We start from the raw sequence: 18,880 nt of genomic DNA, 5'->3' as shown, positions 1-18,880 counted from the left end.
ACAAACAGTAGGAAGCAGAGTGAAGTGGAAACAAGCGTGACTGGATCCGTGTGTCCGTGTTTACTTTATATTTACTTTACTTTATTTATCGTCGCGAGGAGAGTTTGCCTTGTGTAGTCCAACATGGACGTCCCGATGCCTCAGAAGCGTTACTACAGACAGAGAGCTCATTCAAACCCCATGGCTCATCACACGTTTGACTAGTGAGTGACGTCCATGTGTCTGACACACGCACACATACACACACACACACACACACACACACTCTGTTGATTGTTGATCGCTTCACTGAAACACTGATCGACATTTAACACAATTGTATGCAACAATAAACTAAAAAAATAATGTAAATCATGAGTTGCAGCCCCAGTTCACTTTGGTTTAGAAACATTTTGTTGACAGAAGACTGAAATGCTCATAATCACATTCAGTGTAAATGAGCATCATATTGATACAGAGTCGTGGAAGTCATCACCAGCACTTTGGAGTATAATAACATCTCAAGCTCACCATTATATATTATCTCTTATTTTTACACATCATATACTTACTCATTTTAAAAAGTACCACTTAAATTCACCATCACCATGAGCCCGTCAATTGTTACTGTTATTTTGTACCCAAACCCGGGTTGGATATCAATGCTCTGCTGCTTACAGTTAGACAAATGTGACAAACAAAAACCTCATAGATAGAGATAACTATCACTGTGGCTCACTGTTTTCGCCTCTTACTTTCTCAGTCCTTTGTGTCCAGAGGAAATGGACTGGTCCAAACTGTATCCAGACTTCTTTACTGGAAATGTGTCGGAGAAAGAGGAGCCACGAGTGGAGTTTGCAGACATCGGATGTGGATATGGGGGTCTTTTAGGTTTGTGATGTTACTAATCTGACTGCACTGTGCACAAGTCATACTCATTTATGTTTTATTCATGTCTCTGTATTTGTGTCCTTTGCTCTTTCCCTCAGTGGAGTTATCACCACTTTTCCCAGACAAACTCATCCTGGGCCTGGAGATCCGAGTCAAAGTTTCAGATTATGTCCAGGATCGTATAAAATCTTTACGTGCCTCAGAACCTGGAAGCTTCAAAAACATTGCCTGCCTTCGCAGTAATGCGATGAAGTATCTCCCCAATTTCTTCGCTAAAGGACAGGTGAGTGTCTGTGTTGTGTGTGTTTACTGATGGGAGTGTGTGAGTTCAGACATTAGTCCTATTATTCTGAGGATACCATACTATACTACTATTAGTATGAGACATGGTACTTTTTAGTCTGTGTAAAACAAAAACTCATTACTCTGAAAGTGTTTTTATTGATATTATGAAAATAAGATTAAACTGCTAGTCAGGACTGCACAATTAAACACAAAATAACTGAAATTGCAGAGTCCAGTAGTGCAATAGATAAAATGGAAAGACACGGCACTTATTTGATATTGCATAATGATGAAATTCTGCATTGTTCAGAGGAAGGCAGGAATTCAGCAGCCCAAAATTCATGTTTTGTGTTTGTAGATGGACTCTGCCAAATGCCTGATCGTCATGATTTGGATCTTTTTTGTGTGTGTGTATAAAGTTGCTAAAGCTAAAGTTATTTTGAAAATATTAAATTAAATGCTAAAATGATATGTCCTACCAATTATGGATCAGATGACAATGGCAATATATGTAAAAAATAATCACACATCTTAACTTTCAGATGTTTTTTATGTAAATCAGGTATAGAATCTTTTAATCACTTGCTATACAGAGGATCGGCAAACCAAGGTCCTGCCTCCATGGTATACGAGGCCCAAAGGACACGGTGAGATCTGACCCAAGAAGCAACTCGGACAAAAGAAATTCTCGCGACAGTAATTACCGCTATAACGCAGAATGACTCTAGTAGATTAAGATGTCCTACTGGGTGGTCCCTTCCAGCTGTGCCTGTCAGGTCACGGTTAGGGTGAATGAAACACACACGTAGCTGTCACATGTCGAGTAGATCTGGAATGCTATGCTTTTCCCAGTAAATTATAAAAATCCACTTTTTGTAAAAGAAGTAAAAGACAGTGAGCTTAATTTGGCGGGGACACGCTGGCAGTGATAAACCAAGCTCAAGCATCATTACAACTCAAAACAGGCAGAATAACTGGCTGAAGTCCAAAGATAAATGCTCACGGATCAAGTTAAGGTCGTCAGCAGAGTTTTGGCACAGAGCGAGCAGCACTCACAAGACACAAGCATGAAGAAGCCTCTTCCTGATGCAGGGCGCACACTGAACATCGTTGTTGGTCAGTGTATGTGCAGAATCAGAATGTAAACACAGTGGTATTGTATCTCCTTTTCAACAAACATGTAGAGAAGCAACATTTTCCCATTTTTATGCACAGTTTAACAACATACTGTACACAAACATAGCTGTTGTGCCTGCAGCCTCACAGCAGGAGTCTGCTCTTCTTATGGCTTTTCTCTCATTTTTGGGACAAAGACATCTCAGCTAGCAAACTAAAGACAGTAGTGTAGGAGCAGGTGCAGTTACTCATGAATTAACAGATTAATAAAGGCTTTCTCGCATACATAATGTGTAAAGAGGAGAAACTCTGCATTTGCTTTACATGCACTCAAAAGTTCTGCTCACAAAAACAAGGCTGTCTGATGGGAAAGATGCTATATCCATATTTATTTAAAGTGAAACTTTGTCCTATGTCAGATGTTTTAAGATTTTAACCTTTGGAACCATGTTTCTCACTGCCAGAGTGTTGGGCCTGCGCCAGGAGACAAAATAATAAAGATCAGAAATAATTCTTGTTGTATAACTGTGCCGTTATACAACTGTATAGCTAGTGGAAACAATCTCAATATAGTTCTAATTCCTCATGTTTCAATTTATTTTTTTACGGATTGCTCATTAATCCACGATCTACCAACAATGGAGTCATTGACTGACGTACAATTCACCGCATCAGCTGAGTAGGGAGCAGTGCAAGACGCCATTTATCCATTCCAATTAGCTGCAGTAGTCTATGACTTGTTAAAACTCTCATTAGATTACACTGTGGGTTCAGTGTACCAGGGTTAAATTAGGTGCCTTGGATTAAAAGAAAGAAATTCGCCTCAAATGCACCAAGAGAGCGTAAAGTAATTGCTTTAATGCTTTGACACTTTTATGGAATACATATTGCATAGGTTTTTCATTTAGGTATCTATAAATGCAGGCATTTCTTTTTAATATGTCATTTCAGATAGTAATAAAATAACAATAATGGCTTTTTGTCTTCTAGCCAAGATTTGTGTTGTTTGGCATGAATGCTGTACATTGTGGAAAAAGAACGCTTGAATTTGCAGTATAGTGCAGGACACAGTGCGGACGGTGTCACTTTTCTTCAGCTCATTCACGCATTAGACGGGATTGCTTCGAAATATTACAATACCAACATGTTAGGATCCAGATAAGCACACTCCAAAGGCACACTATGAGATAAATGTAATAAAGCACAGAATAAAAACATAATAAAACTTTGTAATGTCAATTTCGAAAGGCTTAAACCACTTGATAAATACAAGAAGACACTCGGGCTGCAGTGGTGTGTGCGTCTCCTCCAGTGGACATGACCCCCAGCATCTCAGAGCAGAGAATGTTGCTGAATTGTTGCTGAATTGCTGAATCATCCGTCCATCCTCCACATGAGGGTCACAGTGCCACAGGCTAATCCCAGGTGACATAGGGTGAAAGGCGGGGTACACCCTGGACAGGTCACCAGTCCATCACAGGGAAACAATATAGAGCAGGGGTGTCAAACTCAATTACAGAGTGGCCCAAAAATTAAAAACTGTGTCCAAGTCCAGTGCCAGATGAGGTCAAATAACAAAAAACAAACAAAAATAACGAACAAATGATTGTCCATTGTACATTTCCTTCTGTCTTGCCGGATTCCCTCCGCTGTATTTCATTAGAACAGCACAAACAGTCCTGCCGTCACATGTATCTCAGCCAATAATTTGCTGTACTCAATCATTTGTACTGGATGTATAAAGCTAAAAGAGAGAGAGACAAATACAAATGTGGTCTGGTTCCAGTCCACATTTAATTTTTTTATTTTACTGGCTAGGTAACTTTATAAATGTGATACTTATCAGTAAAAAGTGGGGGGAAAAAAGCAGGAAAGACATCACCTATTATCTCGCGGGCCAAATACAATTGCATGAGAGGCCAGATGTAGCCCGCGGGCCTTGAGTTTGACACCTGTGATATAGAGAGAAATTTTTGAGAGAATTTAGAGAGAAAAACACTTATTGAATGTTTTAATCGCTCTATTTTAACACGCTTTTGCATTTTTTTGAGGGGTGACAATGTCAGAAGATATATTCGTATCACTTGCAAAGATTGCCATTTTGAGCTGCAGCTTCCTCACTCTGTATTCACCGGACGTCGGACTTTGTCAAAGTAGAGGAATAAAGGTATAAGGTAAAATACAATGTGAACCAAGTGTTGAAGCAGAATGTTCTAAAGACCCGGAATCCTTTTCGGACCTCTCTGTCTTCCCTCTGTTGTATGTTTTGCAGCCCAAAAATAGTGCCAAGGTTTTTCCATCTTCCATCAGCACTGACGTGACCCCCGGGGCTACAGCAGTCCCCAGTCATTATCCCTGCGCCTTTCTCTTTATACCTGCCACTATTTATTTTAAGTCGTGAAATGTTACTGCAGTGGTTTTAATGCATCACCCAGACTAATATCAATGGAGCCTGCACTTGCACACTTGTCAAAGACTGAGCCACAGGGAACTTTGTGGGGGGAAAAATAAATTGAGGAGGGAAATTCCAGTTTTGCACTGCACTGCACGGTGCTTAACAGCCAACCACAGAATGTGATGGAGGCCATATTTAGGTGATGACATTTATACATTTTACAACCATATTGCCTAAGTACATTAAAACACAACATTTAGTTTAGATCTCAGGCGTGTGAGTGACAGAGATTACTCATAAGAGTTTACGACTGTTTTTCGTTCTCTTCTTTCAGCTCAGTAAGATGTTCTTCCTCTTCCCCGACCCTCACTTTAAGAAGACCAAGCACAAATGGAGGATCATCAGTCCCACGTTGCTGGCAGAATATGCTTACACACTGAGAGTCGGGGTATGTACAAGTCAGAGCTATTTTTAAAATGATCTGTTATAGCAACAAAACTAACAGACAATAATTATGTTGTATATTAAATGTTTATATTGAGTGAGTGCCATTGGGTTTGGGACTGTTGGTAAACAAAAGTCACATTTTAAATTCCACTTTGTGTTAAGACTTGTCTTTTAAATGGTCGTGTCAACCAAAATACAAAAACAGAATATCCTCCCACTGCTGGTATCTCTCTCCATTACAGAATAGGACTGGCGTTGTTATATAATTTTGCTGATTGATGACTAATCCCATGAAAAGAAACACCAACAATACATTACGTCTGCCTCCGAGTACTTTCCACCCCGCTCCATCTGTCTCATTCCTTCCTACTGAACACGTCAATCAGTCGCGCTCATAAAAACAAAGAATGTAAGAATATACTGTACAAGCGTCACAGATATGCTTGTAATAATCTGTAATTTATTAAAACGTCTGCACTGTTGCTTTTAGCGAACATTAACAGGAAAAAGTTCATTTGTTGGGGACTGTTTTAGTGGCAAACTAAAGCACATTTGGTGCATGAGTAAGTATCAACTGCAGCAGTTTCCAACTAAACTACAGGGCTCATGTCAGCCAGCCTAACAGTGTGGGCTCATGGATGTGTTTAATGGTTCTGAAACAATAACGGGGCTCTATGGAGAAAGAAATAAGCTTTATTTGACTGCAGCTACACGGATGAGAATTGAAAGTGTGATACATTTTTATGCTTTTTGTTTTATCAATTATGTTGTGCGTTAAAGGTCCAGTGTATAATATTTACCAGGTTTTATTGGCAAGTGTATAGTGGCTTAAAAATAAGAACTGTATGGTTATCAGTCTTCTGCAGAGCTTGTTAACGAGCTGACCGTTTGAATCAGGTGTGTTGGAGCAGGGCAACATCTAAAACATGCAGGGCCGTGTTCCCTCAGGACCAGGGTTGGGAAACACTGGGCTAAATTAGACTGAAAATGGCAGACCCATCTGTGCTAAAAGAGAGAAATAAAGGTCGACATGGAATCATGACCTTAAAATTTAAAATCTAATCAAGGATTTGGAGAATCATGACACCCCTACTTTTTAAAGTTAAATTCTGCAGCTGTTAGAGTAAATTCTATGAAGGATATGGTCTTCATTCAAATAAAAACTTCATATCCTTTGAAAGTGAAATACATTTGATGGCACTCAAAAATGCAACAAATAGATTTTGATCAGTTGGATGCACTGTGTGCAGAAATTCATGAATTGGCTGAAGTTAAAGCGAGCAGCCGGTGTGGCCTGCAGCTGGCTGACGTCCTCACACACCCTGCTGCCGCCTGTCAGGCCTGTCAGTGCAGCACTGGGACACTTGAAGAAGGCTGATGGAGGTGGTGGAGAAACAATGGATGGCTTGTCTGGAATTCTGGATTGGTTTTTATCGTTTTTTTCCTTTGACTGAGTGTAGCGCTCTCTACGAGGGCCTTCAGTGCTGGAACACAGCCAACACTGTCAAAGCAAAGACAGACTGCTCTGTCAGCATTATCTAGAATCTATTGTCTCCGTTATCTGTTCTTATGAAACACCTGAAACTGTAAAAAAAAAACAGGTGTGATTCAAATACATACAAAACGAAAAAGTGAAAAACCTACGTGCCAACATGCACTGGTGTGGAAATCTGTGCCATCGCTGAGTTTTCTACGAAATCCCTGTTCTAGTCAAGTTATCTCTCCAGTCACCTAAGTAAACAACAATGACATAGGTCATAGGTCATTAACCTGTGTGTTGTCTGTGGGTTATTTTTATCTTTTCAGCAGAGACCATTGATCTGCAACAGTGATGAAACCATTTAACTCTTAAGCCAAAATAGTTTAATACCAAAAAGTCTTTTCTTTCCCAGAAGTGTTTTATTAACCTCACCGTGTTTGCCTGCTCCTGTTAGGGTTTGGTGTATACCATCACTGATGTGGAGGAAGTTCACGACTGGATGGTGAAGCACTTTTCTGAACATCCGCTGTTTTCACACGTCCCTGATGAAGAACTGGTAGGTTAATGCAGATCTTTCCCTCTGTGGGTTTACAGGTTGTGACTGTAAAGCCTTGGGAAGGCCACATCCACTGTACTCACGTGGCTGTTCCCAAGCCTGGATAAATGGGAGGAATAGGGTGTTCATTTCCATAACACCAAAAAAACTATAAAACTACACTACTATTTTTGTCCATGATAACAATGGTATATGGTGATACATACATACACATATACATACACTTAACAATCCTAAAAATGTGGGTTAATCTCCAACAACTGCACTCCTGATCAACATTTTAAGACCAGTTGAAAAATTGCAAGAATTTACATTTTGCATTGTTGGAGCTTCAGAAGGTTCTAAGTAGGGCTTCAAAATGCAAAAAGAAGAAATGGAATGAAAAAACGACCATTAAACTGAAATAGGCTGTTCATCAGCTGATCAAAAGTTTAAGACCACAGCCTTTAAAAGCCTAAATCTTCGCAAAAATGTGGATTCAGTGCCATTTTCTGTCAGGTATCCACGCTGTCATGATCTCCTGATGGCAAAAAATCTTTCTCTGTTGTTGAGCTGCATCAGCAAGGCCTCTCGCAGTGTGCCATTGCTGCTGAGGTTGGACGCAGTAAGACAGTCATTTTAAACTTCTTAAAAGATCCTGAGGGTTATGGAACAATAGGCTGATGAACAGCCTATTTCAATATGATTGGATGGTGTTTTTACAGGCCGACTGACATTTTTCATTTTTGTGACAATGCATTCATTAATTGTTTACAATGGGGGCAATACAGTAAAAAAATGCTCCAAAAAAAGGTTCTCTCACCCTACCTTTAATTGCTTTCTACCTCAGTGGCACACTGAAGAAGAGATCAGACATTACACGGTTAGCTTAAAGCTTAAACTTAAAAGTTGTTTAAGCTTAAAAGCTCAAACTTTACCGTTCTATTGATTCAGGATTGTTATTCATTGACTATTTTAATTGTCACATCATCAACCACATGCATTCATGTTTAACTGATTGTATGTTTCCCTGTATGTTCAAATACAAATGTGTTGAATTGACTCTTGACAGACGGCGGACGTGATCGTCGGTCGATTGGGTTCATGTACAGAAGAAGGAAAGAAGGTGCAGAGAAATGGAGGAAAGAATTTCCTTGCTGTTTTCCGGAGGATTGAGGATCCAAACTAAGACCTAACAAACACCTGGAAGAGCCTGGGATAACGTTGTTATGTGAACATTCATGAATTGCACAGATGACATTGCTCTATGGAAGGAGGTGGAGGCTGTGGCTCGTTCTCCAAACAGATGAACAGTGATGGGTTGTTGTTTTTTTGTTCCCTTTTTTTCTCACAGAGAATTTGTCGTGAAGTTTGTCACATTCCAAATCACACTTCTCGACTATTTTAATTATTGCCATTTTCTTTAGTTCTTTAAAATCGACAGTGCTGTTTTTGGATTTTCTGAAAATCTCAACAACAAAAAAAGTCAGTAAAACTACACTGAACAACTTTAAAGTTGTGTTCTTGTGTTGCAGTTACTGTGTTACTTACTGTCATGAAACAGAACAACCACTTTTGCAACACTCATCCATGACCTAGATCTGAAGGGATTTATGTTATAGCACAGTTTCTGCTCCTTTTCATGAAATGGAGCCTCGTGTTTTTAAAAACGATTACATTTTCCATGCATGGATCCAATCATAGCCTCATGGTGTTGCTGTGTTAGTGGCGGAATACGAAGTGTATCACACGGGGAAGTTTGTCAGCAATCTTCAGTTCATGTAACTTGTTTGCTTTCGGGTCATTGTTTGGTTTAAAGATAACGTTGCAGGCTGCAGCACATCCTGCGTGGATGTAATACAGCTGTGTTAAAGACACTTCCTCTCATGCTCTCTTTAATGTCATTTATATACAGATACAATTCACTTCATTCAAAACCACAACTGATGTTGCTGCAACATTACATCGTCTGGGTGGGTTTTTATCAGTCACACATATCTGGAAAAGTTCTCAAGTCATTATTGTGATTTTAGCTGTATATTACAGGCTCGGTAATTTTGTCTGTCAGGACTTTAGAAACGGGACAGTGCAAGTTTGTAGCTGCTGCAGGGGCTGATGATTAAGAACAGGACGACACATGCCTCATAAACCAGAAGTCATAATAATATTAAGGAAACATGCAAGCTTTTATAACCTATGCTTACATTGTGTGCATTCTGGAAGAAATTGTGTCATTTTCGTGTCCAATCACCCCCGGCGTACTTTATCCTTTTCAAATCAATTTGTGCTGTACAGCTCTCTTGTTATGCAGCACAAATTGCACAACAAGAGAGCTGTTACTACAGGCTGTACATATGTAACCGTGTTAAGAGCGCGAAACACACTGCAGCGATACAAATGGACGAGAACATAGTGATCAGAACTAAAGTGGAGGACACATGTTGAGGCCCTGGGTTCACACTGGGTGACGACTGACAACAGGTGTTGATGTTGAATACACGAGCCTATTAAAGCGGAAATATGCAAGATTTTTTTTAATTTAACAGCTTCAGAGTCAGTGTGATGGTTCAATGTCTCCTCTACTGTTTGTTAGCGGAAAAACAGCCTTGCAAGATCAGGGCCACCGACCCGGAGTCCTCAGAATCAGGAGCCAGGTACCGGCTATAAGAGAAAATTGTTGTCGGGGGAAGCGAGGAAGAAGAAACCACTGTCTGACCAAGCGAGGGGGCCACATGCGAGTAAACATCGGACTGGGAATTGAAAAACACAGAATCTTGCAAAATGGATGCTGACCAGCATGGACATGGCTCCACAGCTTGTGTTTGCTGGCGCCGCTGGAAACAGATGCACGTGGCCAGGAGAGGGGAAGGCAGGGGGGAGCGTCACTGGTGATATTTTACAACAATAAGGATAAAGCGGTAGACGGTGAACAGTTTACAGTGGTGTCGTATAAAATATGTACTGTAGGCGGCGCTCCATAGTGGGGAGAGTGGGGAGAAAGCAAAAAAGTGACCAGACTTGCAAAGTTCTGCTTTAAAGGTTCTGTGTGTAACATTAATGAGGGTTTGTGTTATATATTTAATATAAGCTGTAATGGCCATTTGTCAAAAAAAGACAAACAAAACAAAGAAAAGTCAAATCACCATTACACCTTATATATTCAACACATTTATTTAACATAAGCTAAATAAACCTAATGTCTAATCCAGGTTATTGCCATTTCTGTGGTTTATTATCCAAAAAGCAATCAACCCAGGCTCACCCAGGAGTGTTTAGTAATTTATGTGATGCCCAAATCCAAACGTTCTCCCTGATTGTACCATACTACAAAAGAGTGATTGCAGTGCTGCAGGTCTGAAACGTCCTCTCACCTGAGTTTCCAACCTGATATTTTCTTCATATTTGATTAATTCTCTCCCTGTGTGTTTGTGACTCTGCATATTCAGCTTATTACCCTTTCCTGCTGCTTCCCCTCAGACAGAAATGACTTACCTGCTTTGGCTGCAGATAATAAGCCACCCTATCATTCTGTCTTTTATTGCAAGAAACGTTCATTTGTGTTCGCTTTCCTCTTCCTTTAAAGCTCCCGTGTGGAGCGTCTGTCGCCCCCTGAGACATGTAAGACAATACCAGTGTCTCTCTACTGCAGCTACTCTGTCGCACACGTACAACACGCTATGTTTGCACGTGCGACTTTTCTGAACAGCGAAAAGATTCAATTGTAATTTATAATTGTATTGGTCACATGGACACAAAATGAAAGGATCATGATTCATTCAATCAAATTCAATCAAACTGACACGACAGTGTGGACTGCTCAAAGTCAAGTATCCCCCTTTATCCAGGATTCGTATAATATAGTTGTTTTGTTTCATTTCGTGCATTAAAAGGTCAGAACACATCACTGAAATAATACAGCTCTCTCTGCTGTGAGTCCGACGTGTACCATATGTCCGCTGAGGAAACGTGATCCGTCTGAATTTTTCTAAGTAAACTTTGTTGCTGATGGACACCAGTAATTAATTTGAAGTGAAGCAGCTGCGGGGCTTCGTTAAGTGTTTACACCTGCTGCTCCTGACATGTGCCCGCTTCATTATTGAAGTCTCAGATGACTAAAATATGACACAGTGCCAAGTGGTCATCGGTTATGTCTAGACTGCTGCACGCTGGCTATAGGTTAAGCTCAATCTGACCTCATTTTGTTTTTGGCACAAGATGTGGAAGGAGTCTGATGACGATGACGACCACTGTGATTTGAGAGGAATGAGAATTCTCTTTTGGTATTAAGTGTCTTCATTATGAGCCTTGACTGCCATCATCACAATTGTTTTTTTTTTAAGGAAAATAGTGTTATTCATAGCTTTTTCTATCCTTCATTCTTGACACTGTGTCTTCTCTCACGTCATTCTTAGGAAAAAAACGTGGACATAAATGATTGTTTTGTTATTTTATTCTGCCATTAGTCTTATTGTACAATTAGCAAATGTTTATTGTTTTGACATGTAGATTCAATTACAGCTTCTTGGAGCTGCTATAATTTCAGTAAATAATCATTATTAGAATAGAATCTGGCATGTGCAGCACATCATTTCCACAGGGGAAAAAAAAGAGCCTGATGCGTCAAGTTTGCCGTGAATTTAACTGTTGCATTTACAGACGAGCCATCGTGGTCATTTTGATCGTTTTAACTATTATTTTAATAATCAATACCAAATAAAAGAACAAGTAGATCTGTAATGTTATTATAGGTAATCATGACATTTAAATACTAAGCAATGTAATCAATACGCAAACACCAAATTTGCCGTTGCAATTACAGACAAATAAGGAATCATTCATCGCCGTCTGTGTGATTAATTCCTCCTTGAATCTGAAGAAACAATTACCCACAAAACCATAGGCATTGCAAAAACTTATATAGATGCACACACGCGTTATATATATAGTACAAAATGTGCCAAACAAATTCACTTGGATAAGAGTAAACACAAGCTGCTGAGAAGTGGGAAGGCTGTTACAAAGACTGTAATCAGGCTTTTAGAACAGCATTTAGGTCAACTATGTATGTTCAGGCAGCAGAATGCAAACAAAACATGCAATCAGAGTGTATTTGTACAAGACATCTATAGTACGAGAGCTCATCACAAAACGGTGATAGTCATCCTTCAGATAATGTGATTGGATGTAATCACACTCGCCGCAAAGCTGATTATGACTTTGTTCAGAGCTCTTCACGTTTCCTGCTGAACACGATCGAGCTGAGCTTTTACAATTGTCACCGTACAGTTATTATTTTGTTGTTATTTTCATCCCAATGAAAATGATGTTATCTCATCATTATGTACAGTAGCTGTGACACACACACACAGGTTTACACAGTCTTAATCAGTTATGACAATCATTTAGTTAGGGATTTGGTGATATTTGGGTTTTTGGATAATCTTCTATCTATCTATCTATCTATCGATCAATCTATCTATCTATCTATCTATCTATCTATCTATTGCTTTATCCTCCACATGAGGGTCACAGGGGGAGCTGTGCCAATCTCACATAGGGCGATAGGTGGGGTCACACCCTGGACAGTTGAATAGTCCATCACAGGGCCACATATAGAGACAAACAACCACTCTCACATTCACTCCTATGGTCAATTTAGAGTGTCCAATTTCCAATTTACCTAATTCCCATAGAGAGAACCGGGAGAAAACCCACGCACACACGGGGAAAACATGCAAACTCCATGCAGAAAGGCCCTATGGTCTTCTTGCTGCTAACCACTACAACCGTGTTGGAAATTCTTTCTCTACTAGGATCCTTCCTAGAATTAGGAGCAGTGGGCAGCCACTGAGCAACCCAGAAACCAGCAACCCTTCGGTAACATGCCAAGTTCCCTTTCTACTTGACCATGGCTGCTCTTATGTTTTTTTTGATAATATTCTTATTTATCTTTTTCCTGATATGCGATATATATGAACCATTGGTTGGTGCTATACTATGGCGAGGAGGATATTATGCACTGGATTTGTGAGGTCAGGGTAATAACAGACACCACACGCCGTGACTGAATGTGTATGAGTGAGCATGTAGTAAACGTGTCAACTCAAACACCGTGTAGAACAGTAGTGCCTGATGAGTGATGGAAAACAGTTAACACAACTGCTTATTCATGTGCACCTCTGGGTATACATACACATATCGATGTGTGTGTGTGTGTGTGTGTGTGTATCTGTGCTGATATCCAGACAGTCAGACTACAGCCATGAACTTTCACACACTAGTGTGGGAGTATAGCAGTCTCCTTCTGGGCATGCGGCCAATACAATAAAGGGAAATACCTCTTTGGCTATTGCTGCCATGCTCTATAGCATGAGCTACAACTGGGCCACATCAGCTCATGCTGCATGACAGCACAAAGACGCCGTTCTTTCACAGGATTTCCTTATATATTTTCCACAATCAATATTAATCTCCTGTTACTCAGGCAAACCCAGATGAATTAAAAAATGTCTCGATTTGGGGAGAGTTTCATTTATGCCAGCTCCTTGTGTGGGCTGCAATTACTAAACTGTTGCACAAGAAACCAAAGATGAGCATGTGAGCCATTGTGCCAGGGCGATATGTACTAAAACAATGTACATCGTTTACTGGTGAGAAGCAAGAAGTGCAACTTTATGTTTTTATTGCAGGCATACGTTCAACGTGATGTCGAAAAGGAAAAAGTCTTAACAGTCAGTTTGTGTAAGAGCAAAACTCAGTGGGGCACTTGTGACCTTAAATGTTGTTTATGTGTTCATGTAAATTTCAGAGGTCATGGTTTATCTTCACCTCCTGGAGATAATCGTGCACAGAGGAAGTCTCATGAACACGTCTCGTGTCAGACATTCTCTGACCGAGCAGGCTCTGACTGTGGGCTCTGATCTTTGCTCCACGCTGCACTCTCGTCTTCACGATTCAGCAACACAAATGTGTGTGTGTGTGTGTTCCTGTGATGCTTCCATGGAAGAAGAAGAAGTCTGATTCACATGCTCACTTTAAATAGTGTAAATAGTGAGGTCACATGAGAGGTGATGGATGTAGCACTGGTTATTATCCTCAAGGTTTTACTCTGTAAAGCTGCAGCTGTCGTCAAGCGCATGCATCGCATTCATGTTCGTTAACGTTCGACTCAATGCCACATCTTACTTTCAGTCTTTTGCTGCTGTTTTCCTACTTTTTCAATGACATAAAACAACAGGTGACTAAATTAACTAAAGTTATCATCAAAAAATATGTAAAAAAAAATAAATAATTGTGAACGCTGTAGCTGTACAAATAACTGTATCCTTGTTGTCGTGTGACCTATGACAGCATGATCCAATTCAATGAAAGACTCAGTCGTCTGTGACCTCCAGCAACATTAGACGTGATAAAAAGAATCAATAATATCGATAATAAAAAGATTGAAAGTGTAGCAACAGTGGAGTACATTCTGTTCCTATTCCGTGCAGAAAACTGCAGGTGACTTGTTTAGCCTGCAGCCAGATAAATCAAACACTGTTGACTAGACTTTTGTAGAGCGCTGACACGTGAGACCTGACCCCTTTACCTTGACAGCAGACTGGACCGACATGTGAAAGGACTTTCCTTGAATCACCGTTTCAGGCAGTGAATCTCCACGCAGCCATTTAACGACAGAGTCTGAGCGTCTCAGACCTGCAACACGGCTGTAAATCCCCTGCATGTCGTTGCATAATCGACGACACTCTGCGCTCTGACACATCGTAAGCAGACAGAAGACAAGCTAATATGTCATTTTTTTGAAACACCTTTTGTCAGCTGCTGAGCTTAGTTTCGGGCACCGAGCCATATTCCTTTCACCTTCAGGCGGCACACATTTATGTACACGCCTTTCAGATTATAGCATTTGGCTTGCATATTATAGTCATAAATTATGATTTAAAGGGCTATGACATAGCACTGCAGTAATAGGTGGCTGAAAGGATGATTAATAATCACATATTTCAGAGAAAGTACACATCACCATCATCAAAAAAAAAGTACAGTATGAACCCAAGAGGAATAGTTCCGTTCAGTACGTCTTGGCAAAGCAGTTGAATCTATTTTTTTAGTACATGCACTGATTTGTCTTGATTATATTTATGATGTGAAGTGTATCTGTATTGCTGTTAACACTGACACTGACTACTTAATTTTTATTAGTGCACAAGCAGTTTTTTTCTTTTAATGTAAGCGGGTAAAAAACATTACACAATAGTTTATGCGGATTCATTTTGTGGTTGTTCTATTTATGCTCTATTTGAGTGATCTATTGCATCCTCACTGTGATATGCCGAAGGGAATATAATTAATTGTATGCAGTGAGACCGAAAGGCCATTCATATACTGTATATTCACTTTCAATAACTTTTGAAATATGCTTTAAAAAGCACCACAAGCCACTATACATTCTCTAGCCACTTTGTTAGGTACACCTACATGTATCTAATCAGCCAATCACATGGCAGCACCTGAATGCATGTAGGCATCAGTGGTGCAGTGGGGTCTACTTTGAGATGTGGTTGGGCTCTCAGGAGAGGTTTTAGAATGGTTCTCCTCTTACCTCGATGTTTTTATAAATCAGTTCCTGTCTGAATCGAGACGTCTTACCTGTGGGGTACCTCATGGTTCTGTCTTGGGCCCAATGTTTTATATTAGCTTCCTTTAAGACAGATAATTAGCAAGTACAGTGATGTGTCTCCCCGTCTTTACACTGATGATATCCAGCTGTACTGTTCTTTTAAGCCCACTGATCAGTACTTACAACTGAACTCAGAGAAAACAGAAACCCTTATTTTTGCCCCTGACAGTGTCTTCTGTTCAGCCCTATGTGCAGAACCTATGTGTTATCCTTGACTCTCCTTTGAGCAACATTCTAAATTGAAAACTTATCCTTAAACTAACACTTTTCTTGCATCATCTCCGTAATATTTCTAAATAGAAACCAGTAGGGTCTAAGGTTGAATTGGAGATGCTTATTCATGCATTTATATCCTCACGTCTAGACTATTGTAACAGTCTTGTGATTTCATATAAATAAAACGTACTTACTTACTTGACTGTATTCTGCCGGGTCAGGGTTGGGCTCATCTTATAAGCAGTAAATATGTTTAAATGTATGCATGAGAGCGATATATAAAAAATAAAGTGAGTTAACTATGAATGTAATTCGGAGATTAACATACAAGGCTAAACCTTGGGCCTAATTATGACATACCTACCAGTGCCACTTCGTCCTCTGTTTCTGTGTTAGCAAGATTCCGAGTATCACCCTGCGTTTGTTTCTTCACAGTTCACACACGTGGTGCTTTGGACAACTTCCAGTTCAGTAGAAATCAGGTCAGGATTTTCTCTATTGCTCGGAAATCCTCCAGGTCAGCAAAAAATCTGATTATCATGTCAGCAGGTCTGGAAAAGAGACGCAGTTTTTGATGCTTATATTTCAGGCATACATTTAAAATGATGTTTTAAATATATGCCTGTCTCTCTATGACTTTATTCTTATTTATTCACATCTCTTATTTTAGCACCTACAGTGCATGATCCAGTAACCACAGGAGATCTAATATCCCTTATGTGGGCACCAGTGTTTGACAGAAGAATCCAAGTCTTCATGGGCCCCGGAGCTAAACTTGATATTGGGGCCTTTATCAACTCCAATAATAAAGCAGTAAATTACATGATGCTTCTGGGGGAATTCTGCGATTCAAACATATCATTATCTTGGCCTCTTTTGTCATTCTCTGCTCTCTTCGTCTTTCCTTTTTCACCTCCAGAGGAATATACATGTTTCTGAGACATTTTTAATGAACGTCATGGTTGTCACGACCTAAGCTCTAAGGCAGTAGGAATCACTACTCTGACCTATTGTGTTTTTTAACACTTCCATGCTTTGGCCATGGTCATGGGGCCCTAAGGAGGTGCTTAGTTTGCTGTTGCATTGGGCCAGCTCTGTCAGTAACTACACACCATTAGAGTGATGTTAGAATTAGTGATATTTAATGGTGAGAGTGTAAAGAGCAGAAGATGCCTCGACATCAGGGTGTGCTGACGTCAAACATAAAAGTCTGAACTCCTGTTTGAAGCCTCGAAATTTGTGATTTGGCATTTTGCAAACAGAGGTTCAAAGATGACACCAACAGCCTTTTGGATGATACAGCTGTCAATCATACTAGTGTCCACTCATATGCGCCTCTGACTGGACCATATGTCCTCTCAACTGGACCATAATTTACTAAGGGCCTATCCACACAGAAACGGAATGAAATATAAACAATCTTTTTCTTTGTCCTTTTGATAAAGTCAAGTGGGAAGTCAGTACACACGCAAGAGATAAACTTAAAGGACAGTTAATGCCTAAAGCAGTACATTTAAGACAGAGACATTGGACATAACAACAAACACACATAAACAATAAACAGGGCAAAAACAGACTTGTTTTCCTTTTAAAGCTTTATGTTCTTATGAGTTTGTCGTTTTTCTTTATTTTTGTCTCAGTTCTTGCGTCATATCACTGTACTGTCCATTTTTTAAGTTGATTCCGTTTTATAATCGCTTCTCGTTCTTAAGTTTCTCTTGACAAAGAAATGTTAATCTTAATGACACTACAGCTAAATAAAGATTAAGATTAATAAAATGAAATAGAAAAAGAACTTGTTTCCTACCTGCATGTCCATATGGGCCCCATAAAGGGTTGTATTTGCACTGACCAATATGGATCCAATGCATGTTTATCCACATGGCTTCCCATGTGGGGCCCAAGTTACCAAAGCCATATGGGACCTGCATAATTTGCCCATTTCAAGCCCATGCCCACCAGGTAGCCTGGAAAGGGTAAAAAGAGGGCATGGGCTTGAAATGGGCAAACACGGGTGGGGCCACTATGGAAACCCAAATTATCAGTCTGAATATAAACTTTATGAGGCCCACATGCTGGGTTGTGGTTCTTGGTATGTCTGGTCAAATCATAATCTGCAACACTAGTAGTTTTTGGATCTGAGAAAATATTGGACTAAATTACAGAAACGGCACTTACAGGGAAACACCCTTACGAATCTTAGCTGTAATCTAGTCCTGAAATAATGGAAGAGTAGATCAGTGTTTTAAAAAGTTTTGAAGAAGTAAATGATGCAACAATTAGAGTTTTTTCAAACTATGCCGCATCTTGTCACCACGGCCCAGCAAACCACAGGAAGCGAGGACAATTTGGCTGGTCCTCACAACTGTCACACATACTATGGTTTTATGGTTATGGTTAGGGTTAGAATTGGGTTTCAGTTAGGGTTAGGTATTTAAGGTAAAGGGCTAGAGAGAGCATTATGTCTCTGAATGCTGTACAAGAATGTGTTGGTGTGTGTGTGTTTGGATGTTAACAGACTGAAAAGGTTTCTTATGTTCAACCGCCTCATACAGGACTGTCAGGAGCAACACAGCGGTGGGGAAAAGGGTCTCGGTTAGGTCTGTGGGTCAAAAGGTCCATCACATGATGCCATGTGGAATGGGGTCATCTAGTGATAGGGGTGAAAAGGTCAACATCATTAATGGTCATCAATCGAAAAAACTGATTAACAACTTTGAACTGTGGAGGGCAGCATTTCACCTCCCAGTGTTCAGTCTACTGCAAATTATTATGAGAAGAAGAAGAAGAAGAAGAAGAAGACACGCAAACAGACAGACTGGTGTATCTCCAACAGATAAGACTGGACAGTTTACA

General features: G+C 40.0%; 1 protein-coding gene across 1 annotated transcript; it reads left to right on the top strand.

Moving 5' to 3' along the window:
• mettl1 (methyltransferase 1, tRNA methylguanosine) lies at positions 1 to 9,005 on the top strand. The gene is made up of 6 exons (XM_044022881.1): positions 1 to 203; positions 743 to 870; positions 969 to 1,153; positions 5,001 to 5,114; positions 7,048 to 7,149; positions 8,201 to 9,005. Exons 1-6 carry the CDS (start codon positions 124 to 126, stop codon positions 8,315 to 8,317), a joined length of 726 nt encoding a protein of 241 aa, XP_043878816.1. The 5' UTR covers positions 1 to 123; the 3' UTR covers positions 8,318 to 9,005.
• Positions 9,006 to 18,880: the final 9,875 nt, after the last annotated feature.

Source organism: Solea senegalensis, linkage group LG4 (genome assembly GCF_019176455.1).
Source record: "Solea senegalensis isolate Sse05_10M linkage group LG4, IFAPA_SoseM_1, whole genome shotgun sequence".
Lineage (NCBI taxonomy): Eukaryota > Metazoa > Chordata > Actinopteri > Pleuronectiformes > Soleidae > Solea > Solea senegalensis.
The sequence above is the reverse complement of the archived record's forward strand: the minus strand, read 5'-3'. Positions and strand labels throughout refer to the sequence as shown.

What these genes read in the sequence shown, in the direction of transcription:
- mettl1 (XM_044022881.1), top strand. Translation starts at nt 124, where the DNA reads ATGGACGTCCCGATGCCTCAGAAGCGTTACTACAGACAGAGAGCTCAT. An exon ending in CTTACACACTGAGAGTCGGG is followed by an intron (nt 5,115 to 7,047) that starts GTATGTACAAGT and finishes TGCTCCTGTTAG; the next exon opens with GGTTTGGTGTATACCATCAC. An exon ending in ACGTCCCTGATGAAGAACTG is followed by an intron (nt 7,150 to 8,200) that starts GTAGGTTAATGC and finishes GACTCTTGACAG; the next exon opens with ACGGCGGACGTGATCGTCGG.